The sequence below is a fragment of the Vipera berus genome (genome assembly GCF_964194415.1).
Source record: "Vipera berus genome assembly, chromosome: 3".
NCBI classification, from domain to species: domain Eukaryota; kingdom Metazoa; phylum Chordata; class Lepidosauria; order Squamata; family Viperidae; genus Vipera; species Vipera berus.
In genome coordinates, this window is record NC_138204.1 from 203754439 (window position 1) to 203782106 (window position 27668).

The 27668-nt window shown below is 41.0% G+C and overlaps 1 protein-coding gene across 3 annotated transcripts in view; it reads left to right on the plus strand.

Moving 5' to 3' along the window:
• FER1L6 (fer-1 like family member 6) overlaps nucleotides 1-27668 on the plus strand; it is a 101212-nt gene that overhangs the window by 67837 nt on the left and 5707 nt on the right. For all 3 annotated transcript variants that reach the window (XM_081324885.1, XM_081324887.1, XM_081324886.1), the window contains 11 exons: nucleotides 2555-2673; nucleotides 4853-4984; nucleotides 6136-6261; nucleotides 7416-7543; nucleotides 16882-17052; nucleotides 17273-17433; nucleotides 18294-18439; nucleotides 20087-20175; nucleotides 22097-22195; nucleotides 24342-24583; nucleotides 26356-26516. In XM_081324885.1, coding sequence (XP_081181011.1) covers nucleotides 2555-2673; nucleotides 4853-4984; nucleotides 6136-6261; nucleotides 7416-7543; nucleotides 16882-17052; nucleotides 17273-17433; nucleotides 18294-18439; nucleotides 20087-20175; nucleotides 22097-22195; nucleotides 24342-24583; nucleotides 26356-26516 — 1574 coding nt within the window. The remainder of the gene's footprint in view (nucleotides 1-2554; nucleotides 2674-4852; nucleotides 4985-6135; nucleotides 6262-7415; nucleotides 7544-16881; nucleotides 17053-17272; nucleotides 17434-18293; nucleotides 18440-20086; nucleotides 20176-22096; nucleotides 22196-24341; nucleotides 24584-26355; nucleotides 26517-27668) is intronic.

Sequence of the window (27668 nt, forward strand, 5' to 3'; positions counted from 1 at the left end):
GTGTGTTTTTTTTGGCATTAGTTAGCTGAGCTTACAGCAGGGATCTCCTAACCTGGAAACTTTAAGACGGGTGGACTTCCACAAGTTGAAGTCCACAAGTCTTGAAGTTGCCAGGTTCGAAGTCTTCTAGCTTACAGTGACGAAACTGGAGCACAGTGATGGTCCACGTTGGCTTCCACTGTACTTGACAAAAGCCATATATAAAGCAGTTCCAGCTTGTGTCACTATATTGTGGACAGCCAGTCCTGTGGCCAAAAAAAAAAAATCTCCAGTACTTCAGGCATACCTCAAAAAGCTGGCTTATTTAGGAGCCAAGAGACAGAAGGAAGAAGGAAAGCAATGGGACAACAATCCCAATCCTAGTTTGGGTAATGAAATGTCTGCAAGAAAACAACCAAGCTCAGAAAGCACCAAGGGCCCCTCATTTCAACCCTGAGCTACAAATATTCTCCTTTATTGGAACCTTTGTGCTGGCATTCTGACCTACTCAAAATGGGGAGCCCTCATATCATGGATATTGCATGGGAGGGGCACCGTGGCACAAGAGTGGCCATGATGGATCTTGTGGCCAATCAAAAGAAGTCCACATTTTGGAAAGAATACTAGTGTTGGTGTTCCCAGCTCTTTCCTCTAAGGCCCAAGCTTGCTTCCAACCATTCCAGTGTACTTATTATCTTTTTTTCTGAGGGTGTGACTCAGAAAGCCCAATTTTTATTTTTGAAATTTACTTAGCTGGGACCTTGGAGTGTTATGGTGCAGGAAACTTGATGTCAGGACCCACCCCAAACCACGTCTTAGGAAGACAAAACTCTTGGAGCCAAATCTAGTCCAAAAGGAATCTTTACTATGACATGCTTGGTTGTAGGAATACAAGACAGGACTTAATATTGTTCTACAAACTAAAACCTTATAAAGAGTTCCCGGTTCAACCCCCCCCCCCTTAACCCCATTTGGTCAGTCCCCCTTCATTTACCTCGTATCATCCCTCTCGTGGGAAAAAGGAACTTAGGACCTTTTATGTTTATTGCTCTCTTCCTAGACACAAGCCAGATGCTACCTGCCCTAAACCTCCCTTTTGTTCCCCCAGTTCAAAAGGCTTCTCTTTTCCTTTGAAATGCCTAATACAGGCTCAATACACATTCGTTCCCTCCTCCTCGGAAGATGGCAGAATCCAGGAACAACGTTTTAAACATACATTTATGAATATGATATAAATGGATTCTGACACTTGACTTTTGCTGAGCGGCTTGTGGCCGTCTATATTTTTTAAATCTACAAAGTAAATAGGATGGGATAGTGAGCCTGTATAGGTCTCAGAAGAAGATTCTGGGGACCAGCATTTTACTTAGTCCCGCAATGAGTCTTTCCAAGTAGGTCAGATGTTTAAAAATGTCGATAGGAGAGAATATTTGAAGCTCAGGGTTGAACAGTCGGGCCCTTGGTGCTCTCTGAGCTTACTTGTATGACTGTAGAACCGAGCTTTGGAGAGTCCCAAGGACCCTGCTGTTTAAAGATAGCCCTGAAACCAAATCAATTATATTGAAACTCAGGGGCGTTAAGGGTGGGCTAAAAAAAAATATCAAAATCCAGGCATTTGTGGTGCAATCGAATCCTCTCCAGCTAGCCGTGGTGATCACCTTGTTTTCAGACCTGCCCGTCAGACCTGCCATCCTGCTGCACCAGTCCTGCTTAACCAGATGCCAGACTGCCATAAAAAATGGGTGGAGGGGAGGGAGCTGAGGGGTGGGATAAAAGGGGGAAGGATAGAGGAAAGTGAAAGTCTTCATGCAGGCTGCTCCAAGGTTACCGAATGGAATGCAACACCTGCTGGCCCACGCAGCTGGGGACTGTTACCAAAATAATTACTTTAAATACTATTAGACACTCACCAATAACCAGGGCAGGGCTGGGACCTAAAGGGGAATGTTAACTATATGCTTTGGGCTCGAAACACCAGATTTGGCTTTGCTACCTTCAGTGCTTTTTTTGTAAAAGAAAAAGGTGCCGGAACTCACACATGTCATACAACCCGCCTTGCCTACCCTATAAGGTTCCATCCAAAAAAGGTGCCGGAACTCCGTTCTGAGCGTTCTATGACAAAAAAAGCCCTGGCTACATTGTAGCCAATTGGCTCTAGTAAAGTATATTTTCTATGCCCATGGGTCCAAGAGTCCTTCTTTGATAATGGTCTAATGGGGGGTGGGGGGGCAGCTGACAATCTTACCCCTTAGAATGCCCAAGGTTAAACTTAATGACGGCTTTAATGATGATTCTGTAGTGCGCGCCCCACTCCCAAGATGGGATATTAGAGAATGCCATGTTTTCAGGACGATGTTTACAGTCATTTATGTGGTGAGGTTGCCAGCGTCAGTTGCACTTTCAGTGATAGTAGCCTTGAGTTTCATCCTGGGTGCAGAAATATAATGGGAGCAAACAGAAACTTTGAGTTGCCCGTCTAACCGGAATTTTGTCTGGATTTGTACAGTCCATACCTAGCAGTTCTATTTTTGACAGAGCCATTCCAACCACAATAACTGTACTTGCATTTATATAGCAAAGGACATGACAAACTCTGTAAGCTTTAGCACTGAAGATGAGCCAGATAAAAAGAAGAAGGAGAAACTGCTGAAAGCCCAAGTGAAAGAGGTGTCTCCCAGGCTAGCCACCATGGAGGTAAAGTTAATTATGATACATTCAGGTCTGAGAATATTTCATATTCATACTGCTTTCATTTGGAAAACTGAAATCGCAGTTTGGAATTCTAGCACAACTGTTTGTGGAATGCGGGACAGATGGTATTCAGTGTGAAATGAAACCAGCTCTAATTCTGCACTCCTATAGGAGAAGGCCTAGCAGAACCCAGGGGAGGCGTTAAAAGAGGAATCTGCCTAGGATCACTATGTAGTCACAAGCAGACTAAGTACAATCTCCCTTGAATTTCTTTCACCCTTATCTAACTCCAAACAAGTGCTAACTGTTATTTGAGAAGATTCCCGTGGATAGATGTTTTAGCAATAAATCAATTTAATTGGACCTTCATGTATGGATCTGATCTTCCATGCCTGATAACCCTTCTGAATAAAATGGGGCACATAAAAAGAGATCATCTGGATCAAAAAAAGATTTATATTATGAAAGCAAGAATGTACATCCTATTTTGTGTCAATGATTGTTTCAAATTTCTGAATATGGAAGCTTGTTTAACAAAACCGACAGGAAACATCATTAAATATGCTTTATACAGTGCGCTGCTACACTGAAAGGTGTTGGTCTGTTTATTTGATAAATTTATGAACTACAGGTAGCCTTTGAGTTACAACTGTTCATTTAGTGACCATTCTAAGTTACAACAGTACTGAAGAAAGTGATGTATGACCATTTTTCACACTTATGACCATTGCAGCATCCCCATTGTCATGTGAAAAAAATTCAAACTCTTGGCAACTGACTCGCATTTATGACAGCTGCAGTGTCCCAAGGTCATGTGATCACCTTTTGTGACCTATTGACTAGCAAAGTCAATGGGGAAGCAAGATTCACTTACTGTAACAACTGTATTACTGACTTAACAATTGCAGTGATTCACTTAACAACTGTGGCAAGAAAGGTTGTAAAATGGGGCAAAACTCATTTAACAAATGTCTCACTTAGCAACATAAATTTTGGGCTCAATTGTGGTCATACGTCAAGGACTACCGGTATAGCGTAATTCAGATTCTCAGGGCATATAAGAATATTTATTTATTTAGTTACATTTATATACCGCCCTTTCCCTGAGGACTCAGGGTGGTTTACAGGGAATTAAAAAATCCAACATACAAAAGTTAAAACCAAATTAAAAAATATTAAATTGACCCTGTACACATTAAAACCCCAATTAAAAATTTCTCCTCAGCCTGGGCCCGAGAGCTCAAAGAGCCAGGTCTTCAGGCCCCGGCGGAATGATCGGAGGTCGGGGGCAGTTCTCAGCTCCACCGGCAGCTGGTTCCAGAGGGTAGGCTGAGAAGGCCCTATCCCTGGGTGTCACCCGCCGGCAATCTCTCACCGGCGGAACCCTGAGCAGACCCTCCCTGTGGGAGCGCACTGGGCGAAGGGCGTTTGATGCCGGCAGCAGGTGTTCCCTCAAATAACCCGGACCCAGGCCATGTAGGGCTTTATAGGTAATAACCAGCACCTTGAATTTCACCCGGAGGGCAACCGGAAGCCAATGCAGCTCGCGGAGTAGAGGTGTTACATGGGAGTATCGGGAGACCCCCATTACAACTCGCGCGGCCGCATTCTGCACCAGTTGAAGCCTCCGTGTGGTCTTCAAGGGCAGCCCCATGTAGAGAGCGTTACAGTAGTCCAAACGGGAGGTCACAAGCGCATGAGTAACTGTGCGTAGGGCGTCTCGGTCCAGATAGGGTCGCAACTGGCGCACCAGGCGAACCTGTGCAAAAGCCCCCCTGGCCACGGCTCCTATATGGTCTTCAAAATTGAGCCGTGAATCCAGGAGGACGCCCAGGTTGCGAGCCCTATCAACGGGGGGTAACACCTCACCCCCCATCATTAAGGATGGAATAACTTGGTTAACCCGAGATGCCGATATGCACAGCCACTCAGTCTTGGCGGAATTGAGACGAAGCCTGTTTCTCCCCATCCCATTTTATATAAGAAATATAAAAGAAATATAAAAGAAAAAGAGTAATAAAAGGCACGTATCCCTAAAATATAGTAAAAAAATAGCAAAAAAAACAAATGGGAAAAAACAGAATACATGCAAATTAAATACATTAATAGAGAAAAGGGGGAAAACTGTCCTTTTTTTCCTTAGTAATGAATTTTGGTCCATTTCCCACCCCTTCCCCCCAAGGTCTACGAGGGTGATTTGGAGAGTGAGTTCGACAATTTTGAAGACTGGGTAAAAACATTTGAACTCTTTCGAGGCAAAATTACTGAGGAAGATCATACTGATTTTGAAGACAGGATTGTCGGGAAATTTAAGGTATGGTTAAAGACGGACGAAATATATGTGTGATATGTCAAGGATCAGTGTTTTACAAATGTTCATGTCACTCATTAGGCTGTGTACTGCTTCAATCTTCCCAGTGTGCAAACATAGATGGCCTTATCTACATAGATTGACAGTCCTGCTTTCCCCCAAAATCAAGTCGGCTCTGTTCCTCAATGATCTTTGCTGGCTGAGGAATTCTGGGAGTTGAAGTCCACACATCTTGCTGAGTTGCTGAGGCTGAGGAACAGTGACTTACTGTATATGTAAATATTGAGAAGTGGACAGAGGGGTATATTGATAAATAAGCCAAACTCCTCACAATGCTGCAGCAAAACAAGATCAAATATTTTGTAGCTCTTCACTGATTGACAAATAAAGATAATTCTCAGAACAAAAGTGGGTAACCTATATAAGTGATTGAACAATTTGGGGAGTGTTAAGGCTGCCATAGATTGCTTACAAAGTAGATAAGATTAAATAAAATATGTTGAAAATTTTCCAAGTTTTGGGTTTTTAGAGTGGCCTTGATTTTCCTTCCTTCCTTCCTTCCTTCCTTCCTTCCCTCCCTCCCTCCCTCCCTCCCTTTTCCTATTTGGACTCTAAGTCATCTTAAGCTTACAGTACATTAAGTTTAAGCCATACTATTTTACGAAATACACCATTGTTCTCAACCATAGCAACTTTAAGATGTGTAGATTTCAATTCCCAGAATTCCCCAGCCAGCATGAATGACAAACCATCCAAAGTCCACACATCTTAAATTTGCTTAATTTTTTTACTTTGGCAAGTCAACAAAAACACAGCACTGGCCTGTTGTTCTAAGATTGTTAATCTTATAATTGCCAGACTAAGGTAAGCAACCTAACAGCAGATAAACAAATCTGAAAATCTGAACGTTGATTGCAGAGTTGCTTCCACATCTGTTTCATTCCTTTTAATACTAGACTTAAAATAACAATGCCGAGATATCGCCAGAAGTGACTAAAATATTAAATAAGATCGTCCTTTACAAGAAATGAAAGAAGAGCACCAACACAACATTAAGGGGGAATAATTTCAAAAATGATTGGGGGGGTTTTGTCTGCATTTCCTGAGGTTACTTGACATGAGTAATTTAGCCATGTTACATATATTTACCAAAGGGCTGCTTCTGCATATACAAAACTCCTGAAGACTGTTCCTCAGGCGACGGAGGTTCCCCCAGAATTCTGCAAGGCCTACCCCCAAATCAGTCAGTGAATGTTCTAATCAGAGTATACATTGTGGCGGTAAGTATCCCTTTAAACTCCTGTCAAATTCTTCTTTTAAGTTAAAAAAAGATTCCATGGTTCCAGTGCAAGAAAGAATTCCAAAATTACGAAGATGTAAAGACATATAAAGAGCAAATAAGTTGCACATCTACTTGTAGGAGGAGTGGCAGACCTTGGGGGTGGAGTTAAAAGAGGGATCAATCTAGAATCCCTATGTTGTCACAACCGAACTAAATTCAACTTCCTTTGAATTCCGTTGATCTTCATCTAACGCCACTGCTGTCAGTTGAGTAGATTTCTGTGCCTAGGCATGATTAGCAATAAATCAGTTTAATTGGACCTTCATGTGTGGATCTGATTTTCTGCACCTGACATGTGCTGGCTGAGGAATTCTGGGAGTTAAAGTTCACCCATCTTAAAGTTATCAAGGTTGTGAAATACTATTTTAGAGTGATGGAGACATTGCGCAAGAATACCACGCGCGCGTGTGCACACACACACACACACACACACAAACAAACACACATCTCTTCTGCCAGCTCTTGCTCAGAACAGATTGCTCAAAACAGAAGCAAGAGCAAATTGAAAATAATCCTCAGCCTCTAGAAAACCAGTAGGAAAACAGAAGCTTCTCTTATAATGGGAATATATTTGGGAAAGTCAGATTTAGTCTCCTTTTTTATTTTAAATTAGAACATTTTCCTCTTACTCAATGGGGAAACACTGGAAATCTTGTATAAATGGTAGAATTGGGAGGAGTTCAGATCTGAAGGAGAAGAACGGAAAAGGACCAGTCAGTCACTCCTTAAACTGCACAACTTTTTCTGAGTTTGCACATCTGCCCTTCATAGAGGCAGCATGACCCTGAAAAAAGAAAAAAATGTGGTTTATCTTGTTTATGTATTCTACTTGTGTGCTGCCAAATCAATAGAGACGTTGTTTCAGGGTGAGGAAGAGTAAAAGGAAGGGCAGGCCGCAGTGTGCCTCTTTTGTTGCCCTTGTATGATTGGTGCCCTCAGAGCCCACCTTGGTTCACAGAATCATAGAATCCTAGGGCTGGAAGGGACCTTGGAGGTCTTCAGGTCCAACCGTTGCCCAAGGCTTTTCTTTGAAAACCATCTTTAATCTACAGAAGAGCATTTATTAAATAATATTTTTCCAATTTTTTGCAGGCGTTTAATCTTAGTCCTGCTGATCCTGATGGTAAATCTGATCCTTATATTGTGCTGAAATTGGGGAAAACAGAAATTAAGGACCGAGACAAATATATTCCAAAGCAACTAAATCCTATTTTTGGGCGGTGAGTTCATTAAATGTGCATAGTGTTTCACGATCAATGAGTTTACTTTTGATATTTTTCTTCCCTTCCGTTGTATTTATTAAATATTGAAATGTCACAGTTTGTAAATCTTGGTTCTCAAAAACTATGTGTACTATCTAATCCATAGCTATCTATGCAGAGAGAGGTATAATTGGCAAGATGTTGGATGTGTTATGATACAAGTCTCACCCTTTTGTGTGTACATCTTAATAGCTGTCTACCTTTGTGATTATTTTGACACAATGGCATAATGACAAATCATTTGAATATCTGTTAAGTCTAAAGTGATATTTTCTTAAGAATATCTCTTAAGTTTAAAGTCACTCTTCTGTAATTAAAATATTTGTTTTTCCTATGCAACTTTCTGCATTAGATATAACCTATGCTTGCAACAGGGATGCGGTGGCTCAGTGGGTTAGGACGCTGAGCTTGTCGATCAGAAGGTCGGCAGTTTGGCGGGTCGAATCCCAAGTGCCGCGTAACAGAGTGAGCGCCTGTTACTTGTCCCAGCTTCTGCCAACTTAACAGTTCAAAAGCACATAAAAATGCAAGTAGAAAAATAGGGACCACTACAGTGGGAAGGTAACAGCGTTCCGTGCACCTTTGGTGTCTAGTCATGCCGGCCACATGACCATGGAGACGTCCTCGGACAAGTGCTGGCTCTTTGGCTTTGAAACGGAGATGAGCACCGGCCCCTAGAGTTGGAAACGACTAGCACGCATGTGCGGGGGAACCTTTACCTTTTATGCTTGCAACACATTGCAGAATTATTAGTTTGGTCTAGAGATTACTTCACTCCTCTAGTAGGTTAGAGTGGCAACGCCCAACCTTTTGGGCACAGGGGACCATTCTGTGGAAGGTGGTTTTTCCATGGAACGGGGGAGCATGGATTTGCTCACTGCTTCACTTGCTTACGCAGCCTGTTCCTGGCAGGTGACAGACCAGTGTTGGTCCACGACCCGGGGGTTGGGGACCCCTGGATTGGAGGAAGAGTAAATGCTTGTACAATAACAACAGCAGGACCCGTGGTTGCATTTGAATCAGTGCATTCTGATACAAGAGATTTGTCCATCTCTTATGTGATTTTAATATGCTCCATTAATAATAGTTACATGGCTTTATTGATACATAAAACAAACAATTTTCCATGCACAGAAATGCTGTTAAGAGGCATGAGATCAGGAATTCAGAGAGATGGCTTACATGATTCAATCATATTTTCAGTAATTTTTGGTAAGAAAACAAGAGTGTTTCCATGTTAAATCACCCAGAATAAAAATGCCAGAGGACTTCCAGTTCCACCCTGTAGTGATCCAGCTGATGGATCGTGAGGCTCCACACCCCACGGCTGATTTCGCCCTGCCAGGGGACCCTAAAAGGGTCAAAAGTCACCCAGGAAAGATGACAAAGAAGGAGGGGTGCCCTGATGATTGCAGAATGATGGCGCTCAATCTGCTTGATCTGGGGGAAGCCCTCCAACCTGACAGGAGAAAGGCTAGCTGCACATCGGTGTCTAGCCCAAGCTACAAGCAGCCGAAGTACAAAAGCACAAACCAGAACAAAGGTGAACAGTGTGCTTGAAACTGGGTGAGAATATCAATTTTCTCTTTTCTATTTTGTATCTGATTCCCTGGAAAAAATCCCCAAAGCAAGAAATCCTCCAAAAGTGAGGGAGGGGACTAAATCCCGACCCTCCATAGATGGAATGGTGAATTACCTTCTAAGGGGGAAAGAAATATACTGAAATGAAATTAATAACATTATGTTGTTGTTGTTGTTGTTAGCTGCGAAGTCGTGTCCGACCCATCGCGACCCTATGGACAACATTCCTCCAGGCCTTCCTGTCCTCTACCATCTTCTGGAGTCCATTTAAGCTCACGCCTACTGCTTCAGTGACTCCATCCAGCCACCTCATTCTCTGTCGTCCCCTTCTTCTATTGCCCTCGATCTTTCCCAGCATTAGGCTCTTCTCCAGTGAGTCCTTCCTTCTCATTAGGTGGCCAAAGTACTTGAGTTTTAGCTTCAGGATCTGGCCTTCTAAAGAGCAGTCAGGATTGATCTCCTCTAGGACTGACCGGTTTGATCGTCTTGCGGTCCAAGGGACTCGCAGGAGTCTTCTCCAGCACCACAGTTCAAAGGCCTCAATTCTTTGGCGCTCAGCCTTTCTTATGGTCCAACTTTCACTGCCATACGTTGCAACTGGGAAGACCATAGCCTTGACTATACGCACTTTTGTTGACAGGGTGATGTCTCTGCTTTTTAGTGTGCTGTCTAGATTTGCCATGGCTTTCCTCCCCAGGAGCAAGCGTCTTTTAATTTCTTGGCTACAGTCCCCATCTGCAGTGATCTTGGAGCCCAGGAAAATAAAATCTGTCACTACCTCCATTTCTTCCCCATCTATTTGCCAGGAATTGAGAGGGCCAGATGCCATGATCTTGGTTTTCTTAATGTTAAGTTTCAACCCAAGTTTTGCACTCTCCTTCTTCACCTGCAACAAGAGGCTCTTTAGTTCTTCTTCACTTTCTGCCATTAGAGTGGTATCATCTGCGTATCTTAGGTTGTTGATATTTCTTCCGGCAATCTTAATTCCAACTTTTGATTCATCTAGCCCTGCCTTTCTCATGATGTGCTCTGCATATAAGTTAAATAGGCAGGGCGACAGTATACAGCCTTGCCGGACTCCTTTCCCAATTTTGAACCAATCAGTGGTTCCGTGTCCAGTTCTCACTGTTGCTTCTTGACCCGCATATAGGTTTCTCAAGAGACAAATAAGATGGTCTGGTACTCCCATCTCTTTAAGAACTTGCCACAGTTTGTTATGATCCACACAATCAAAGGCTTTAGCATAGTCAATGAAGCAGAAGTAGATGTTTTTCTGGAACTCCCTAGCTTTCTCCATGATCCAGCGTATGTTGGCAATTTGATCTCTAGTTCCTCTGCCTATTCGAAATCCTGCCTGCACTTCTGGTAGTTCTCGATCCACATACTGCTGAAGTCTAGCTTGTAGGATTTTAAGCATGACTTTACTAGCATGAGAAATGAGTGCAATGGTGCGATAGTTTGAACATTCTTTGGCACTGCCTTTCTTTGGAATTGGAATGTAAACTGATCTTTTCCAATCCTGTGGCCATTGTTGAGTTTTCCAAATTTGCTGGCAAATTGAGTGTAGCACTTTTACTGCATTGTCTTTTAAGATTTTGAATAGCTCAGCTGGAATACTGTCACTTCCACTAGCTTTGTTGTTGCTCAGCTTTTCTAAGGCCCACTTCACTTCACATTCTAGGATGTCTGGCTCGAGGTCAGTGACCACTTCATTGTGATTATCAGGGACGTTAAGCTCATTCTTGTATAGTTCTTCTGTGTAATTTTGCCACCTCTTCTTAATCTCTTCTGCCTCTGTTAGGTCCCTGCCATTTTGGTCCTTTATCATGCCCATTTTTGCATTAAACATTCCCTTCATTTCTCCAATTTTCTTGAAAAGATCTCTGGTCCTCCCTATTCTATTATTTTCTTCTATTTCTTTGCACTGTTCATTTAAGAAGGCATTCTTATCTCTTCTAGCTATTCTCTGGAATTCTGCATTCAATTGGGTGTATCTTTCTTTTTCTCCCTTGCCTTTCGCTTCCCTCCTTTCCTCAGCTATTTGCAAAGCTTCCTCAGACAGCCATTTTGCTTTCTTGCATTTCTTTTTCTTTGGGATGGTTTTGGTTGCTACCTGTTGTACAATGTCGCGAATCTCTGTCCATAGTTCTTCAGTCACTCTGTCTATCAGATCTAATTCCTTAAATCTATTTGTCACCTCTACTGTATATTCAACAGGGATATGATTTAATTCATACCTGAGCGGCCTAGTGCTTTTCCCTACTTTCTTCAGTTTAAGCCTAAACTTTGCAAGGAGAAGCTCATGGTCTGAGCCACAGTCAGCTCCTGGTCTTGTTTTTACTGACTGTATAGAGCTTCTCCATCTTTGGCTGCAGAGCATATAGTCAATCTGATTTCTGTGTTGACCATCTGGTGATGTCCATGTGTAGAGCCGTCTCTTGGGTTGTTGGAAAAGAGTGTTTGCTATGACCATCGTATTCTCTTGACAGAATTCTATCAGCCTGTGCCCTGCTTCATTTTGCACTCCAAGGCCAAACTTGCCTGTTATTCCAGTTATCTTTTGGCTTCCTACTTTAGCATTCCAATCCCCCATGATGATAAGAACATCATTTTTTGGTGTTAGTTCTATAAGGTGCTGTAGTGCTTCATAGAACTGGTCAATTTCATCCTCTTCAGCACTGGTGGTTGGGGCATAGACCTGGACTACTGTGATATTGAATGGTTTGCCTTGGATTCGAACTGAGATCATTCTGTCATTTTGAGGATTGTATCCCAGTATTGCTTTTCCTACTCTTTTATTGACTATGAAGGCTACTCCATTTCTTCTGAAGGATTCTTGCCCACAGTAGTATACCTGATGGTCATCTGAATTAAATTCACCCATTCCTGTCCATTTTAGTTCGCTGATACCTAAGATGTCGATGTTCAGTCTTGTCATCTCTTGTTTGACCACGTCCAGTTTTCCTTGATTCATGGATCTTACATTCCAGGTTCCTATGGAGAAAAAATCTTTACAGCATCGGACTTTCCTTTCACCACCAGACATATCCACAGCTGAGCGTCCTTTCGGCTTTGGCCCAGTCGCTTCATTCTTTCTGGCGCTACTAGTACTAGCCCTCTGCTCTTCCCCAGTAGCATATTGGACACCTTCCGACCTGAGGGGCTCATCTTCCAGCGTCATATCGTTTTGCCTTTTGGTACTGTCCATAGGGTTTTCATGGCAAAGATACTGGAGTGGTTTGCCATTTCCTTCTCCAGTGGATCACGTTTTGTCAGAACTCTCTGCTATGACCTGTCCGTCTTGGGTGGCCCTGCACGGCATAGCTCATAGCTTCATTGAATTACGCAAGCCCCTTCGCCACGACAAGGCAGTAATCCATGAAGGGGAATAACATTATAGTCTGGATAAATCTGAAAATTAAGAAAACCGTTAAGACTTTACACCCTAAAGAGTGTTAATGAATTTATAAAAAAATAAAACATTTTTTTAAAAGTTGGAAAATAAATAACTACTGACATCTAGTGGAGAATCAGAGTAACTCAGAGTAACAGTAACTGACTCAGAAACTGGCAAAACGCCCAGAAATAAAGAATAACCTGGTCCCTTGAACTTTAATAATCTTCAGCCAAATAGAAAACAGCTGAGAACAAAGAAAGAAAATATACTGGGCAATTTATAAGCTTAAAAAATGTATGCAGAAAAAGAAAGCTTTAACTGTTGTCTAAGCTCAAGAATTGTTTGCAGAAAAAGAAAAAAATTGACTTCTGGCTAATCTTCCAGGGGGGCAACTTACTAGAAGGCTTCAAGGTGGCTAAACACTCTGGATTACAGTTCTGACTGGTTGATAACTGACCCCTGAATAGAAGAATTGTTATAAAATACTGCTTTCACTGATACCTTGACAACTGGAAACTCATTGGATTAAAAAACTATATATAAAGATAAAAACTATATAAGATTTGGTGGTTGGATTTTGAGATTGGCTGGCTCGATAAGGCTAACTACAGAGACTATGAAATTGGTGAAAGATTATTTGGAGGGGGGAGACGAAATGGAAATTGCATATTTATCTAAAAGAGACAGGAAACCACACCAAATATTCCCTTCTGAAAGATTTAGCCTGGAACATCAGAGATCTGCAGGAATAATACTCCAAGATGAGACAAGTACTTTTCAGGAAGAAATGTACGCAATGCTACAACAGATTCAAATGACAATAGTTTCGAACCACAATGAGATCAAAAACAACTTTGATGGCATAAATGAGCACATCTTCAACCTAAACTTAGAATTAAAAAACTCTCAGAAAATGACGATAAAGAATGAACAAACAAATCAGATAACAGAACACAAACTAGAAAAAAGTGACTTAAATAGGGAAGCTACAAATGAAGAGAACTATAACTTAACACAAACAGAAAAAAATCTACAAGATTTTACTACAACAATGAAAATGGAAAAAATATTTTATCCAACAAGACTTCAAAACAAATTCGATAAGAAAGAAGATTTAACAAAATGGATTATAGAGCTGCCAGGAAAATCATCAGAGTCTGGGAGACAAAAAGCGTACATCCTACTCAACCTATCCTTTACACTCCCAGGAACACCTACAAAAATACAGGAACTTCCTGGCGAGTGGAATATATTAACTTGGAAAGCTATTTGGCAAAAGAAGAAGGCTAGAGTTAGACTTAAGAGATCTGATTTGACTTACCAGATGGAGTACTACATGATGAAACATTTGTTTGAATATGGTTAAAAGAAGAGATAATTTTGGATATAAAGGGGCCCTATAGTAAGAGGGATAAGATATATAAGTAGTATAGTATTTTTTATAATATATAAAATGTTAAAATACTGGGGTGAGGTATGTGAATGGAAAGTTTAGACATTTAAAGGTAATTAAATTTAAGAGAATTATGACTGAGAAGAAGGATTTGAATACCGAGGGGAAAGTAAGCTTAAATAAGATTTTTAAAAACAGGACATATAGTGACTCAACAAGATGACTTTTACAATTATAGTTGAAATATAAGCCGCTTAGAAAAGATGTTATATGTGGATGTTATAGGTATAAGACATATAAGTAGTATGGTATCTTTATAATATATGAAATATGAAAATATTGGGAAGGGGCATGTAAATGAAAAGTTTGGATACTTAGGTAATTAATTTTGAGAAAACTATGACTGATAAGAACGGTTTGAATACTGAGGGGAAATCAAGTTTAAATAAGAATTTTGAAAACAGGACACGTAGTGACTTAACAAGATGACTTTTACAAATACAATTGAACATAAATTAACTAGAAAAGATGTTATATGTGGATGTCATTGTTATCTGTACAAACACAAAAAATGTTTATATCCAACTTTGTATGTATTGAAAATATTATATTTATCTAATGTTGACAAAGGAGAATACCATTGGAAGAAGGGAAGATCAAGGAAACATACTATTAATTAATATATTGATCATGGAATTATAGAAATTAGTTATTATTGATTGTTTTTTCAAATATACGAACCCAGACAACACACTGTTTACTAAGCACTAAAGATTGTTATTGAAAAAAAACAATGAAATATATTTTTTTAAAAAGTTGAATGCCTGCCACACTTCATAATCTTTTTCAAATTTGTAAAGTTTAATTTAGAGGCTGAAAGGTAATAATTGTCCAGGAAGAACTTGACCCCACCTTGAATAAATTCCAAACAACTTTGTTTAATAAGAGTCAGTCCTCACAAGAAATGTTTAGGTCAGGGGTGTCAAACTCAATTTCATTGAGGGCCACATCAGTATTGCGGTTGCCCTCAGGGGGCCGGGTGGGTATGGCCAGGGTGGGCGTGGCCTACTGGGTGGGCGTGGCTGGAGTGCGTGTGGCCTACTGGGTGGGCATGGCCAGCTCTACATCGTTCGCATCAAGGGTGCCTATGGGGGCCTGGGCAGGAGTGGGACAGATCTGAGGGTCTCTGGCAGAAGGAGGGTCTCTGGGCCAGGGCCAAGGCAGTGGGAGCCATTTCCTCACTGTTTCCAGGATGGCTTCGCAGGCCACATGAAACCACTTCGCGGGCCGGATCCGGTCCCCGGGCCTTGTGTTTGACATGTCCGGTTTAGGTGAACAAACACTTTGGAAAAGAGAGCCCAAAGAAGGAAAATGGATGTTATGAGACCATATTTAAAGCCAGCATTGTAAATATTGTCACTAAGCTTCCAAACAATGTTCTTTGGTCTTTGTAGTCTTTGCCAACCTGGTAGCCATCATAGTGAGTGGGATTGTATTCCCTTGAATTCCCTAGTTTTCTGGGGGTTCAGTTCTGGGCGCAGGACATGGGCATTTCCACAAACATACGGATTCCCTTTATTTAAAGTGTAGACTTCTGCAGAGTATTAAGCCATGTATAGTCAACCTCAGCAGGTAAAAGCACCTGACTAAGGTGGTCTAGATTTGGTACAGGAATCAGGCCAGATCTTTGAATGGAAGACTGCTGGGGGATCCCAAAACTGTAGCCTAGACTGGGAAGTAAAAAAATAAATAAATCCCAGAGGAAGATAACTATCATCAAGAAAACTACATGAATGTGTCCAGTGCTTTTTTTGTAAAAGAAAAAGGTGCCGGAACTCACACGTGTCATACAACCTGCCTTGCCTACCCTACAAGGTTCCATCCAAAAAAGGTGCCGGAACTCCGTTCTGAGCATTCTATGAGAAAAAAAAGCCCTGAATGTGTCCATAAAGAAAACTCAGAGATTTTATTGCTGTCTGTGCTAAAAATAGAGATGTCTATAATTACTTTGCCAACCGGTGTGACTAAGCTTCAAGAGTTCCACCTGTTAATTTTCATCTGGTTACCTTGCTTAATTTGTTGCTTCTTCTTTCTTATATTTTCCTTGAATGATACTATCCGGTTCTTTTGTGTTGTTGATTAGTTATCCCTTTGTGGCGATACCAGCTAGGCTTTTCCAAGAAAAATTGAACTAACGTAAATGAAAAGGTAAAAGGTAAAGGTTCCCCCGCACATGCGCGGTAGTCGTTTCCGACTCTAGGGGCCGGTGCTCATCTCCGTTTCAAAGCCGAAGAGCCAGCGCTTGTCTGAGGACGTCTCCGTGGTCATGTGGCCGGCATGACTAGATGCCAAAGGCTCATGGAATGCTGTTACCTTCCCACCGTAGTGGTCCCTATTTTTCTACTTGCATTTTTACGTGCTTTCGAACTGCTAGGTTGGCAGAAGCTGGGATGAGTAACAGGCGCTCACTCTGTTACGCGGCACTCAGGATTCGACCCGCCAAACTGCAGACCTTCTGATCGACAAGCTCAGCATCCTAACCCACTGAGCCACCGCGTCCCTGTAACTGTAACTGTAACTGTAACGTAAATGAAGCCCATCATAAATGGAAACTTTGAATGCAATTATTTTTTTCCTCCATCTTTTCTAGAGGCTGCTTTCCAGTGCATTCTTCCCATCTGAATGTCCATCAGCCTCCATTAAAACAAACTTTTTTTCCCTCTCTGTAGGATAACTTGGGAAAACCACATCTAATATAATTCTTCACATGGACGTACACTGTTAGCTAATATGGTAACGTCATCTCCACTCTACATCACTAACGACCTGTCTTGATTTTAGTGAGTCTTGTTCTTAAGTATGCTCAGGATTGCAGTCCAATGGTTATTGAATCTGACATTATTTTTTAAAATCTTTTTGCATTAGGTCATTTGAAATTCAGGCAACTTTCCCTAAAGAATCCTTACTTTCGGTCCTGATCTATGACCATGATTTGATTGGTTCAGATGACCTCATTGGAGAAACTAAAATTGACCTAGAAAACCGCTTCTACAGCAGGCACAGAGCTACTTGTGGATTACAAAGCCAATATGAAATGTAAGGTCCCTCTAGATCATTCAGTCTAGGAAGTAACTGATGGATATGGAAATTATGCAGGTTCAAAAACTTCTAGAGGAAACTAGAGGTTGCTGAGGGTGTAAATGTTTGTGTAAGTTTTGTACAGTGTGGCAGAGCTAATTTTGACACACGCTTTGAAATGAGCTTCTTTCTCAGCTTCTTCTCTCTCTATAATCCTCTCCTCTCCTTGAAATTTTAGTGAAGGATACAATGCTTGGAGAGACGCACTCAAACCAACTGAAATCTTGAGCAGGTTATGCAAAGATAACAAACTGAATGGGCCAATCATGCAACCTGGAAAGATACAAATAGGGAACAAGATCTTTACCGGACAGACTGTCTTTCAAGGAGATGAAAATGGTAACTACGTTGGCACAGTCGTAATTATTACCCACATCAACAATACTCAGAGTATATCCCAAGTGGAACAGTGTTTTTGCCACTATCTAAAAATATTGGGTGGTGCATTATTATTTTCATTAGTACCGTTTATTAATAATAACTTATTGCCAATTAGCTTGCAGATCTAAGCAATGGTGGTTGATTTAAAAGGCTAGGCAGAGTCAGACTGGGCTGGAACTTTTGTCAAGGACCTTCAGCAATCCCAGGATTGTGAATGAGAAATTGAAAACCTGTGGGAGCCTGTGGTAAATTAGCATCATCCTGCAGATCTGAAAAGCCATATGGACATTGCAGTGAAGAAACCAGGAGTCGTGTTAAACTAAAAATGCATGCAGGCATATGCACCATTTTTTTCATAAGGAAAATCATGCATTTTCCAGTCTTACTGGAAAGATATTACTTTCCAGAGTAAGGGATGGAATAAACTTAGAGATACTTTCCAGAGTAAAGGTGGAATTTAATGTGGGTCAAATTAAATCTGACTTATCTGATTGTTTTAAAGGTAAGGACCAAGCTGCTCACTCATGCTGGTATCCCAGTTTTTTGTTCTTTTACTTAATATTTGGTAAAGTTCCTTGTAGGCAATATCTTCAATTTAACTCAAATAGGAACATTGCTTTTTTTATATACCGCATTAATATAGCATCTTCAGAAGGCCAAACTCTGCTTAGATTCCAAGCTTCCACCAGTTGAGACCTCCTTCATTGTAAGAGATTGTAATTACTCACTGTGTTAATTGATGCAATGATATTAATCAGTACATTAACCTTCTAACTCAGGCCTGTCTGTTCATTTTTATACTATTCTTCCTTGTTCAGAGGGGGAATCAGTGGAATCATATGAACACCTTGCTTTGAAAGTTTTGCGTTCCTGGAATGAAATTCCAGAGGTTGGATGTAAGTTGGTGCCTGACCATATTGAGACAAGACCTCTTTATCACAAAGATAAGCCTGGCATGGAACAGGTAAATGTTGCTACATCTTTGATAGATGGCAAAAAGTAAGCTTTGCTTATTATATTACTTTCGATAGTAGACAATATATGTAACTCAGGATTGAACTGTTGGTTTCTGAGTTTGGTTATTTTCCTGCTGATGTTTTGTTATTAGGTAAATAGAAGATTTGCAGAATGCATCCATGAATGTCACCCGGTAGTCAGAAAAAATAATGAAAAATCCTTAATCTCTCAACACCTAGATAAATTAAATCACAACTACAACTAGGAAAAGGGTTAACATTTAAGGTCAAGCCAAATCCAAAAATGGTAGGGTATTCTTAGGAATTTGGAATTCTGACAAATCAGCCATCAACAGATACACAGAGATAAACCCCATCTACATATCATTTCTAAGATACAACCCCAAATCAAGGGGGAAAAAAGCAGTTTGGAGCATATTCTTCTTCATAGCAAACATCCAGATAAGCAGGAAACTGCACCAGGAAAGAAGCAATAGAAGCAAAAATCCAACAATGTGAAAATTATATACTAAGACCTGCAAGGCAAGCTAGCATACATTTTATATATAAAATGAAGAGAAGGACAAGGGGGGACATGATAGCCGTGTTCCAATATCTCAGGGGTTGCCAGAAAGAAGAGGGAGTCAAGCTATTCTCCAAAGCATCTGAAGGCAGGGCAAGAAGCAACGGATGGAAACTAGTCAAGGAGAGAAGCAACCTAGAACTAAGGAGAAACTTCCTGACTGTTAGAACAATTAACCAGTGGAACATCCTGCCTCCAGAAGCAGTGAATGCTCCAACACTGGAAGTCTTTAAGAAGAGACTGGACAGCCATTTGCCTGAAATGGTATCGGGGTTTCCTGCCTGAGCAGGGGGTTAGACTAGATGACCTCCAAGGTCCCTCCCAACTTTATTATTATTATTATTATTATTATTATTATTATTATTATTATTATTATTATTATTATTATTATTATTATTATTATTATTATTATTATTATTATTATTATTATTATTATTATTTACTAGCTAGTATATATATACTGTATATTACTTCACTCTCCTATGCACTGATGATGTTACCTAGCTTGGTAATGAAACATCTGCAGGAAAGTCATTTCGAGTTCAGAAAACACAAGAATCCAACATCTTAATGTTGTTAGTTAAAAGTGTAATGGAGTTGGAATTTGAAGTGTACTTCCATGATTTGAAGAGAATATGATTCAGTAGAGGAAGTCTGAGCAAACCTTTCTCAATCAACAGCTGCATTCCTTCAGAGATAGCTGTCAGAATCGTGTGTTAATGATGGTTAATGATTGAAGCAGAAAGAGACAGGGCCAGAGTGAAGACCATGCGTCCTCTTTCTGGCATCTTTTTTTTCCTTTCCTCTGTCAAATCCCCTTTTCCTTCTTCTATTCTCTTTCTGGATCCCTCTTCTCAGTCACTTGCAAGGCTGCTTTTGAAATTAGATCAAGAGACTCATAAAATAAGGGAAGTGCCATAGATTCAGGGCAATCAGCTTTGAGACTGCAGAGAGGATATACAAGGCAATTCTTCCCAGGTCTTGTGCGAAGGGGAGACAAGTTGAATGGAATGATATTATTTCTTGGCTAGTTTAGAATCTTATTTCCTGTGTTGTGTTTTCTCTTCTAAAGGGCCGTGTGCAGATGTGGGTGGATATATTTCCTAAAGATATGCCTCTTCCCGGCCCTCCTGTTGATATTTCACCTAGAAAACCCAAAGGGTAATTTATGATACATGCATTTCTTCTTCAGCTTCAAGTAGACATTTGCTAATGTCCTGCATCTTTCATAAGGCAGCAATTCCTGTTGGGGGGAAAAAATCCCTCAAGCTGAGCTGGTCCCCTTGCTATTATAGTAGCATATCCATCTATTTTTTGTGACACAAAATGAAGAGAGTTTGCCACGACTACTTTAGAGGATTTTCCTTTTTGCTTCCAAACCCTGAAATTTGCTTTCCTGTTCAAGTACAAATCAACCTTTGTAATTTTAAAGAGCAGACAAGGTTAGTTAAATAGCTCCTTAGCCAGCAAGAAATTCCAGGTTTTTTTTGACAGGGATCTGAATGTCCTTTTCACTTTAAAAGTGTCCGCCATTTTCTAACCCTCATTTGCGCTTGCTGTCCTTAACTGACATTGTTTCGTCTAGCAGAATTCCTTGAAGAACTCCTGTATTGTTAAGAGGAGTTCCTGCTCTTTCTAGTAAAATAACCATTGCAGGTTTTTAGCTTGGCAGAAATGCTTCCCAGATCAACAAATATTTTTCTGCATCATGAGCATTGATCCCTATTTCAAGTTTGTTTTTACACTAGTAGCAAACTATCATCTGTTTTTAGCTATATTATTTTCTATTGTGTTGTCGCCAGAATTATTAAAACCAATTTGCTGCTATCTAAGTTAGAGTTAAGGCTTTCTGAAAAGAACTTTGCTTATTTGTTTATTGGCCCTTTTTTACTATTATAAATATGCAAACGTATCAGCTTAGGTGTTGCAACCTGAAGAAATTTGGCAATGCTTATTTAATATAATTTCAGATAACAAGTGCCATTATCAAATTGACTGTTCAGAAGGAGCATGTGATGAATAGCAACCAGACATAACATCCAAAGAAAATTCAGACCTCATTTAAAAAGTTTTGAGAGGAGCTTGGGAAAATGATTAATTAGGGAGTGAGATAATTTTATAAAAATATATATCAACTTTGCTTAGTTTTAACATTGATTTGGTTTTTAAAAACATACACAGCTCTCTATGAATGAAGTTAATTAAGTCATATTTTTTTTAAAAAAATCTTCATAGCATGTAATTTGCACCAAAGGTTTTCATTTAAATTTGGTCTTTTTAAGAAGCAGGATCTATACAGTATTTAATAATGCAAAATTATTGTATACTTCGGTCTAGCCTTTAGTTCATAGAAGCTATGTTGTAGTGAATTTAAGCACGGGATATAGCGTGTTCAATAAATAGAGAGCCAGTTTGGTCTAGACCAGACATGTCAAACACAAGGCCCGGGGGCCAGATCCGGCCCGTGAAGTGGTTTCATGCGGCCCGCGAAGCCATCCTGGAAACAGTGAGGGAACGGCCCCCACTGCCTTGGCCCTAGCCCAGAGACCCTCCTTCTGCCAGAGACCCTCAGATCTGTCCCACTCCTGCCCAGGCCCCCATAGGCACCCTTGATGCGAACAATATAGAGCTGGCTATGCCCACCCAGTAGGACATACGCACTCTAGCCACGCCCACCCAGTAGGCCACGCCCACCCTGGCCATACCCACCTGGCCCCTTGAGGGCAACTGCAATGCTGATGTGGCCCTCAATGAAATTGAGTTTGACACCCCTGGTCTAGACACTAGTGGTTTAAGCCTTAAGGCACCAGGCTAGAAATTGGGAGACTGTGACCTCTAGTCCGGCCTTGGCCATGAAAGCCAGATGGCCACAACTTTCCCCAACCCCAAAGGCCTGTGAAGACTTGAATGTTATCTCTCTCATTTCAATGTAAGAATCTTTTAACCAATCATCAGAATTATCAGAATCCTGATCAACAATATGACCAGAGTGAGGGATTGTAAATTACCATTCTTCCTGAGTGACTTTATATTCCATTAACTTGTGACTTTTCCCAATTTATTTTCTCTCCCTCCTCCTCAGTTACGAACTAAGAGTAATAATCTGGAATACTGAAGATGTCATTCTGGAGGATGAAAATATCTTCACAGGACAAAAATCAAGCGACATCTATGTAAAAGGGTATGTCTGCTTATACCCTTTTGGGGTATGTGGCTTGCAGATCACATCAATTATTTAGCATGGGGGAAATTAATTTTTGATCAAAGCCATTCATCAGTCTGGAGTCCCTGCCAAGTTTGCTGGGAACATGGCATTTTATAGCATGGCAATGAGATGTTTTACAGCAATAACTCTGGAAATTCAGCTTCCACTTAGAATTCAAAAGGCATAGAACTGATAAGGGTTAGGACTAAAATTCAAAAGTAATTGAGAATTCATATGTAGACTCAGAATGTAGTTGCAGTTGCAGATAATTTAATCAGTTTGCACTTTTGTATAATTCTATCACCCAACATTTATAAACAAGTTAAAAGGTAGCTTCCTTTGAATTTTGCTTACCTCTATGCAGATACTGTTTGTTTTCTTTTGCAAATCTATGGAAGTGGTTTTTCCATTGCTTTCTTTCTGGATTTTTAAAAATGTCTGCGCCTGAAGTTTCAAAGTCAACCGAGTGAACCCTAACCCATTAAAAAGCACAATTAAAAGTCACTTTAAATGATTATGAAATCTGGTAGCCCTTTGAGGATTCCAGAAATACTGCTTTATTGTTGAAGCACATAGGAGCAAACCTTTGAAAATCTATGCAAAATCTTCACTGCCCCTTTGTAAAGACAACACTGTCAAAAAAGGAACTGTTCTGAGTCTCTTCCTCACATTTCCTACTGTCCCAGGGCTGAGTAACTGTTTCTCTTTCTCTTGGCTCTCTCAATTCTAGTTTATCATTGATTTATGTTTTTAAAATGGTAAGTAACAGGGGCACAGACAATGTTAAGTAATATAGCCATAAAGTAAAAGGTAAAGGTTCCCCCGCACATGCGTGCTAGTTGTTTCCAACTCTAGGGGGCCGGTGCTCATCTCCGTTTCAAAGCCGAAGAGCCAGCGCTTGTCTGAGGACGTCTCCGTGGTCATGTGGCCAGCATGACTAGACGCCAAAGGCGCACGGAACGCTGTTACCTTCCCACCGTAGTGGTCCCTATTTTTCTCCTTGCATTTTTACATGCTTTCAAACTGCTAGGTTGGCAGAAGCTGGGACGAGTAACAGGCGCTCACTCTGTTACGTGGCACTCGGGATTCGACCCGCCAAACTGCCGACCTTCTGATCGACAAACTCAGTGTCCTAACCCACTGAGCCACCGCATCCCTATAATATGGCCATGGGTATAGACAATTTTCCTTCCAGAAAAGCTGAAGGTGTCACTGAATCTGGCATTTGTAAGATCTCTTCTGTGTATTGGGCACAAAATGTTAGTAACGTATTTGGCTGTTTGTTTATTTATTGGAAGTTATTATTTGCTCAATTCCAACAAACTCTTGCAAACAGTCTCCCTGGTATGCCTACTGTATAGATTTTGGGAGCAAAGTTAGGTCCTTTGGGGAACATCCACGGAGTATCAAGGTGTGTAAAAAAAGGTCAGGGTTTGATTGAATAGTTATGGCTGCCATCTTGACTTTCTTGGCATGTACTCTCTAGCTCCCCTGCCCTTGCAGATATCCCTCGGTCCTTTCTTAGGTCAAGATCAAAACTCTGGCTACTGTGCAATACTATTAGGAACCTCTATGGCTAGACCAGAAGAGAACTCTGGAAGTTGAAGTTCACATATCTTAAAGTTGTCAAGGTTGGGAAGCTCTAGGCCAGGGGTAGGCAACCTCGGCTCTTTTATGACTCATGGACTTCAACTCCCAGAATTCCTGAGCCAGCCCATGAGTCATAAAAGAGCCGAGGTTGCCTACCCATGCTCTAGGCTATTTCAGTTCAGGAAAGAATCTATTGATGCACAAGCCAAATACAAGATAGAAGTCATCAACTGATTCCTAGGAACATCCCCAAAGTGGAAATTTGTGTGTTCAGAGGAGTCTTAACTTGATCAGAATCTGTTGAAGATGCCGAGTCAAGTAGGATTTCCAAGATCAAAAACAGCATTTTGAATTGTACTTGGAAGCTGACAGGAAGCCAGCAGAGAGCTTGAAGAACAAAAGTCCTGCGTTCGTGTCAGCTTTTACCCCATCAAAGCGTCCTAAGACACTTGGTTTTGATGCCAATGATCTGACTACTTTGTGGATCGCAAATTCCCATTTCACTTTGTCATTCTCCCCACACTCATCACAGATGGTTGAAAGGCCTCGAAGAGGATGGACAGGAGACAGATGTCCATTACAACTCCTTGACGGGAGAAGGGAATTTCAACTGGCGCTTTGTGTTTCCATTCCGCTATCTCCCACCTGAAAAACAAATGGTTGTCTGCAAGAGGGAGAGCATATTTTCCTTGGAAAAGACAGAACGCAAAATGCCTCCAGTACTGCTCCTCCAAGTGTGGGACTTTGAACGACTGTCTTCTGATGACTTTCTGGGTAAGAAGGGCTGGGGCACTGAATGGGCACCACAATTACACATCTCCTCCTCTCCAACAGGACCTGGGTGATATTCCAGAAGTGGAATTTTCTCAGGAAACCCCGTACACTCTTCAAAGCCCCACCACTTCCACCTGCCAGCCTTTTTTCCTTTGTCAGTAATGGGAAGGAACCATTGCTCTCCCTTCCTTTCTGAGTTGAAGGAAACATTCCTGTCTCTGAGCAATAGCAACAAGCACTCAGACTTATCAATAGCAACAGCACTTAGACTTATATACTGCTTCACAGTGCTGTGTAGCCCTCTCTAAGCACTTTACAGAGTCAGCACATGGTCTCCAACAATCTGGGGTCCTCATTTCACCAGCCTTGGAAGGATGGAAGGCTGAGTCAACCTTGAGCCGGAAAGATCGAACTCCTGGCAGTGGGCAGAGTCAGCCCACAATACTGCATTCTAACCACTGCGCCGCCACTCATGGCAACCGGACTTCTTTCTAGAATAACAGAATAAAAGAGTTGGAAGGGACCTTGGAGGTCTTCTAGTCCAACCCGCTGCTCAGGCAGGAAACCCGGTCTATACCATTTCAGACAAGCGGTTGTCCAATCTCTTCTTAAAAACTTCCAGCGTTGGAACATCCACAATTTCCTTTTGGTTTGAAATGTTTTGCTGCTTTGCCCCCAAGTAGTTTCTTCAATTTGAGCAAGTTGATTAGGGGGATCCCATATATGTCCTCTAGTCTGGACATTCTCAGGGTGGTTCCAGGGCGGTTTCATTTCTCACCTAATCTGAATAGGTGAGTAGGCAGAGAGTCGTTAAGTGTTTTTGCTCCTAAATTCCTCTCTTAGGCAGGTCATTAAATGTGATCTCCCTGATGAATGTGTGAAGCGGTCATGATCTTCCTGGGGACTGATGCAAGAGCAGCATAAAAAGGGGGGGGGCAGATTGTGTCTGAGACCTCCACTTTTATTGAGGAATGGATTTTTCCACTTTGGCATAAATGGATTCCTTCACTTCTCTTTCAACCCATCTATCTCCCCTCTCCAAAACGTGAGCCTTATTGTGCTTGAAAGAATGTCCTTTTTCTTTTCCTTTTAATTTTTAATTGTTACTTTATTCCTGAGTGAAGATTAATTCATGTAAATAGTCAAGAAGTTCAGGTTTTTTTTTTTAAAAAAAGAAAACCGTCTAGAAAAGTTCTTTAATGCATAGAATCCAGATTGCTACACTATGGATGGATTGCTCTAAAGACGCAACTTGACTGAACTGTGATGCAAAATAGGTTGCTGCCTTATATTGGGGCGGAATGCTTATCCATCCTTGTTGTGTTCATATCAGGTGGTAGTTGCTTTCCCACGTTTCTGAAGGAAATCTGAATCTCATTTCAACTTGGGAACTTCTCAATGGATGAAGAATGGAGAAGGTCACACTAACTTATTTTGCAGACGACTTCTGTAAACACACATCCAAGCTTTTCCTTCTCTAATCACTGTAACAACCAGGGCTTTTTTTCTCATTGAACGCTCAGAACGGAGTTCCGGCACCTTTTTTGGATGGAACCTTATAGGGTAGGCAAGGCAGGTTGTATAACATGTGTGAGTTCCGGCACCTTTTTCTTTTACAAAAAAAAAACACTGGTAACAACGATAGAAATGTTGAATAGGTTTTACTCTTCTGAAGTACTTGGAGCTTAGCCAAGAGCAGAGAGTTGATCTCGGAAAGTTATGCGGCCCATTAAGTGTTTGATTAATGTAGAATTTTATTCTGTGGTTCACAGGCTCTCTTGAAATGAACTTGAACGGCTTTCCTCAAGCAGCCAAATCTGCCAAGCATTGTGACATAAGTATGATAACAGAAACGGAGAAGAACAAAATTTCCATATTTCAGCAGAAGCGGGTCAGAGGTTGGTGGCCTTTCAGCAAAGCTGGACAACTCACGGTAGGTAAACAAACCACCACCAACAACAAAAATAACCCATTAAGGTTCAAATGTCTTAAGGGTGGAAAGCATTTCATGCATGATGAATCCAAGTGGTCTTGGACTGTTTTCAGGCTTCAGTCTCCCCCACCCCCCTTAATTTCTTTCTTCCTGCATCATCCCAGGTGTTACAAAGATTGCAATCCACTCATTTGCTGTGGATTTAGTTCCACAGACTGGTTATAGTGATTCTCTCTCTCTCTCTCTCTCTCTCTCTCTCTCTCTCTCTCTCTCTCTCTCTCTCTCTCTCTCTGTCTCTCTCTCTCTCTCTCTCTCTCTCTCTGTGTGTGTGTGTGTGTGTGTGTGTTTGTAAAATTTATTGGCTGCCCAGCTTTCCACAGGGCAACTCTGGGTGGCTTACAATCTTAAAAAGATAAAAAGTATACAAATATTAAAAGACACAAATAAAATACTGTACGGTAGAGATATAGGGCCACCTTGTCTGGAACACTACAGGTGCACTGGTAGCTACAGCAGTTTCTCCAACCAGTCTCACCACCATCCCTCACCTATTCCACATCACATATTAAGAGATAAGATAACCTTTATTTTTTACTATGAACATAGTGGCCCACATGTGCTGTCAAAAGAAAGTATATATCTACCCATAAACATACATACCATACATATACACATGATAGATAGATAGATAGATAGATAGATAGATAGATAGATAGATAGATAGATAGATAGATAGATAGATAGATACATACATACATACATACATACATACATACATACAAAGAGCACCAAGGATTTCTAACTACCTCTTGGTATGGTAGCTAGAGGTAAAGGCTTCCCAGGACTAACAAACATTTCCCAAAACTTATTCTAGAGGCCAGTGCTAACATGCCAGAGGGCTGTCAGACCTTCAAGAAAAGCCACAGTCAAAAAAACAGACAGGACAGGTGGGCTGTTTTGAGTTAGAATATCCAAATCTTGAAAGCCTGTCCAAACTTTTTCCCCTGTCTCAACTTGTACCAAGCAAAATCACGACGGGATTATTTTGATTTTCTTGATCACATTGTCCTCTTTCACGGGACTACTTTTTTTTTTTGCAAGTTCTCGATGTAATTTTCATTTATACCATCCTTATCCTTATCATTGATTTGT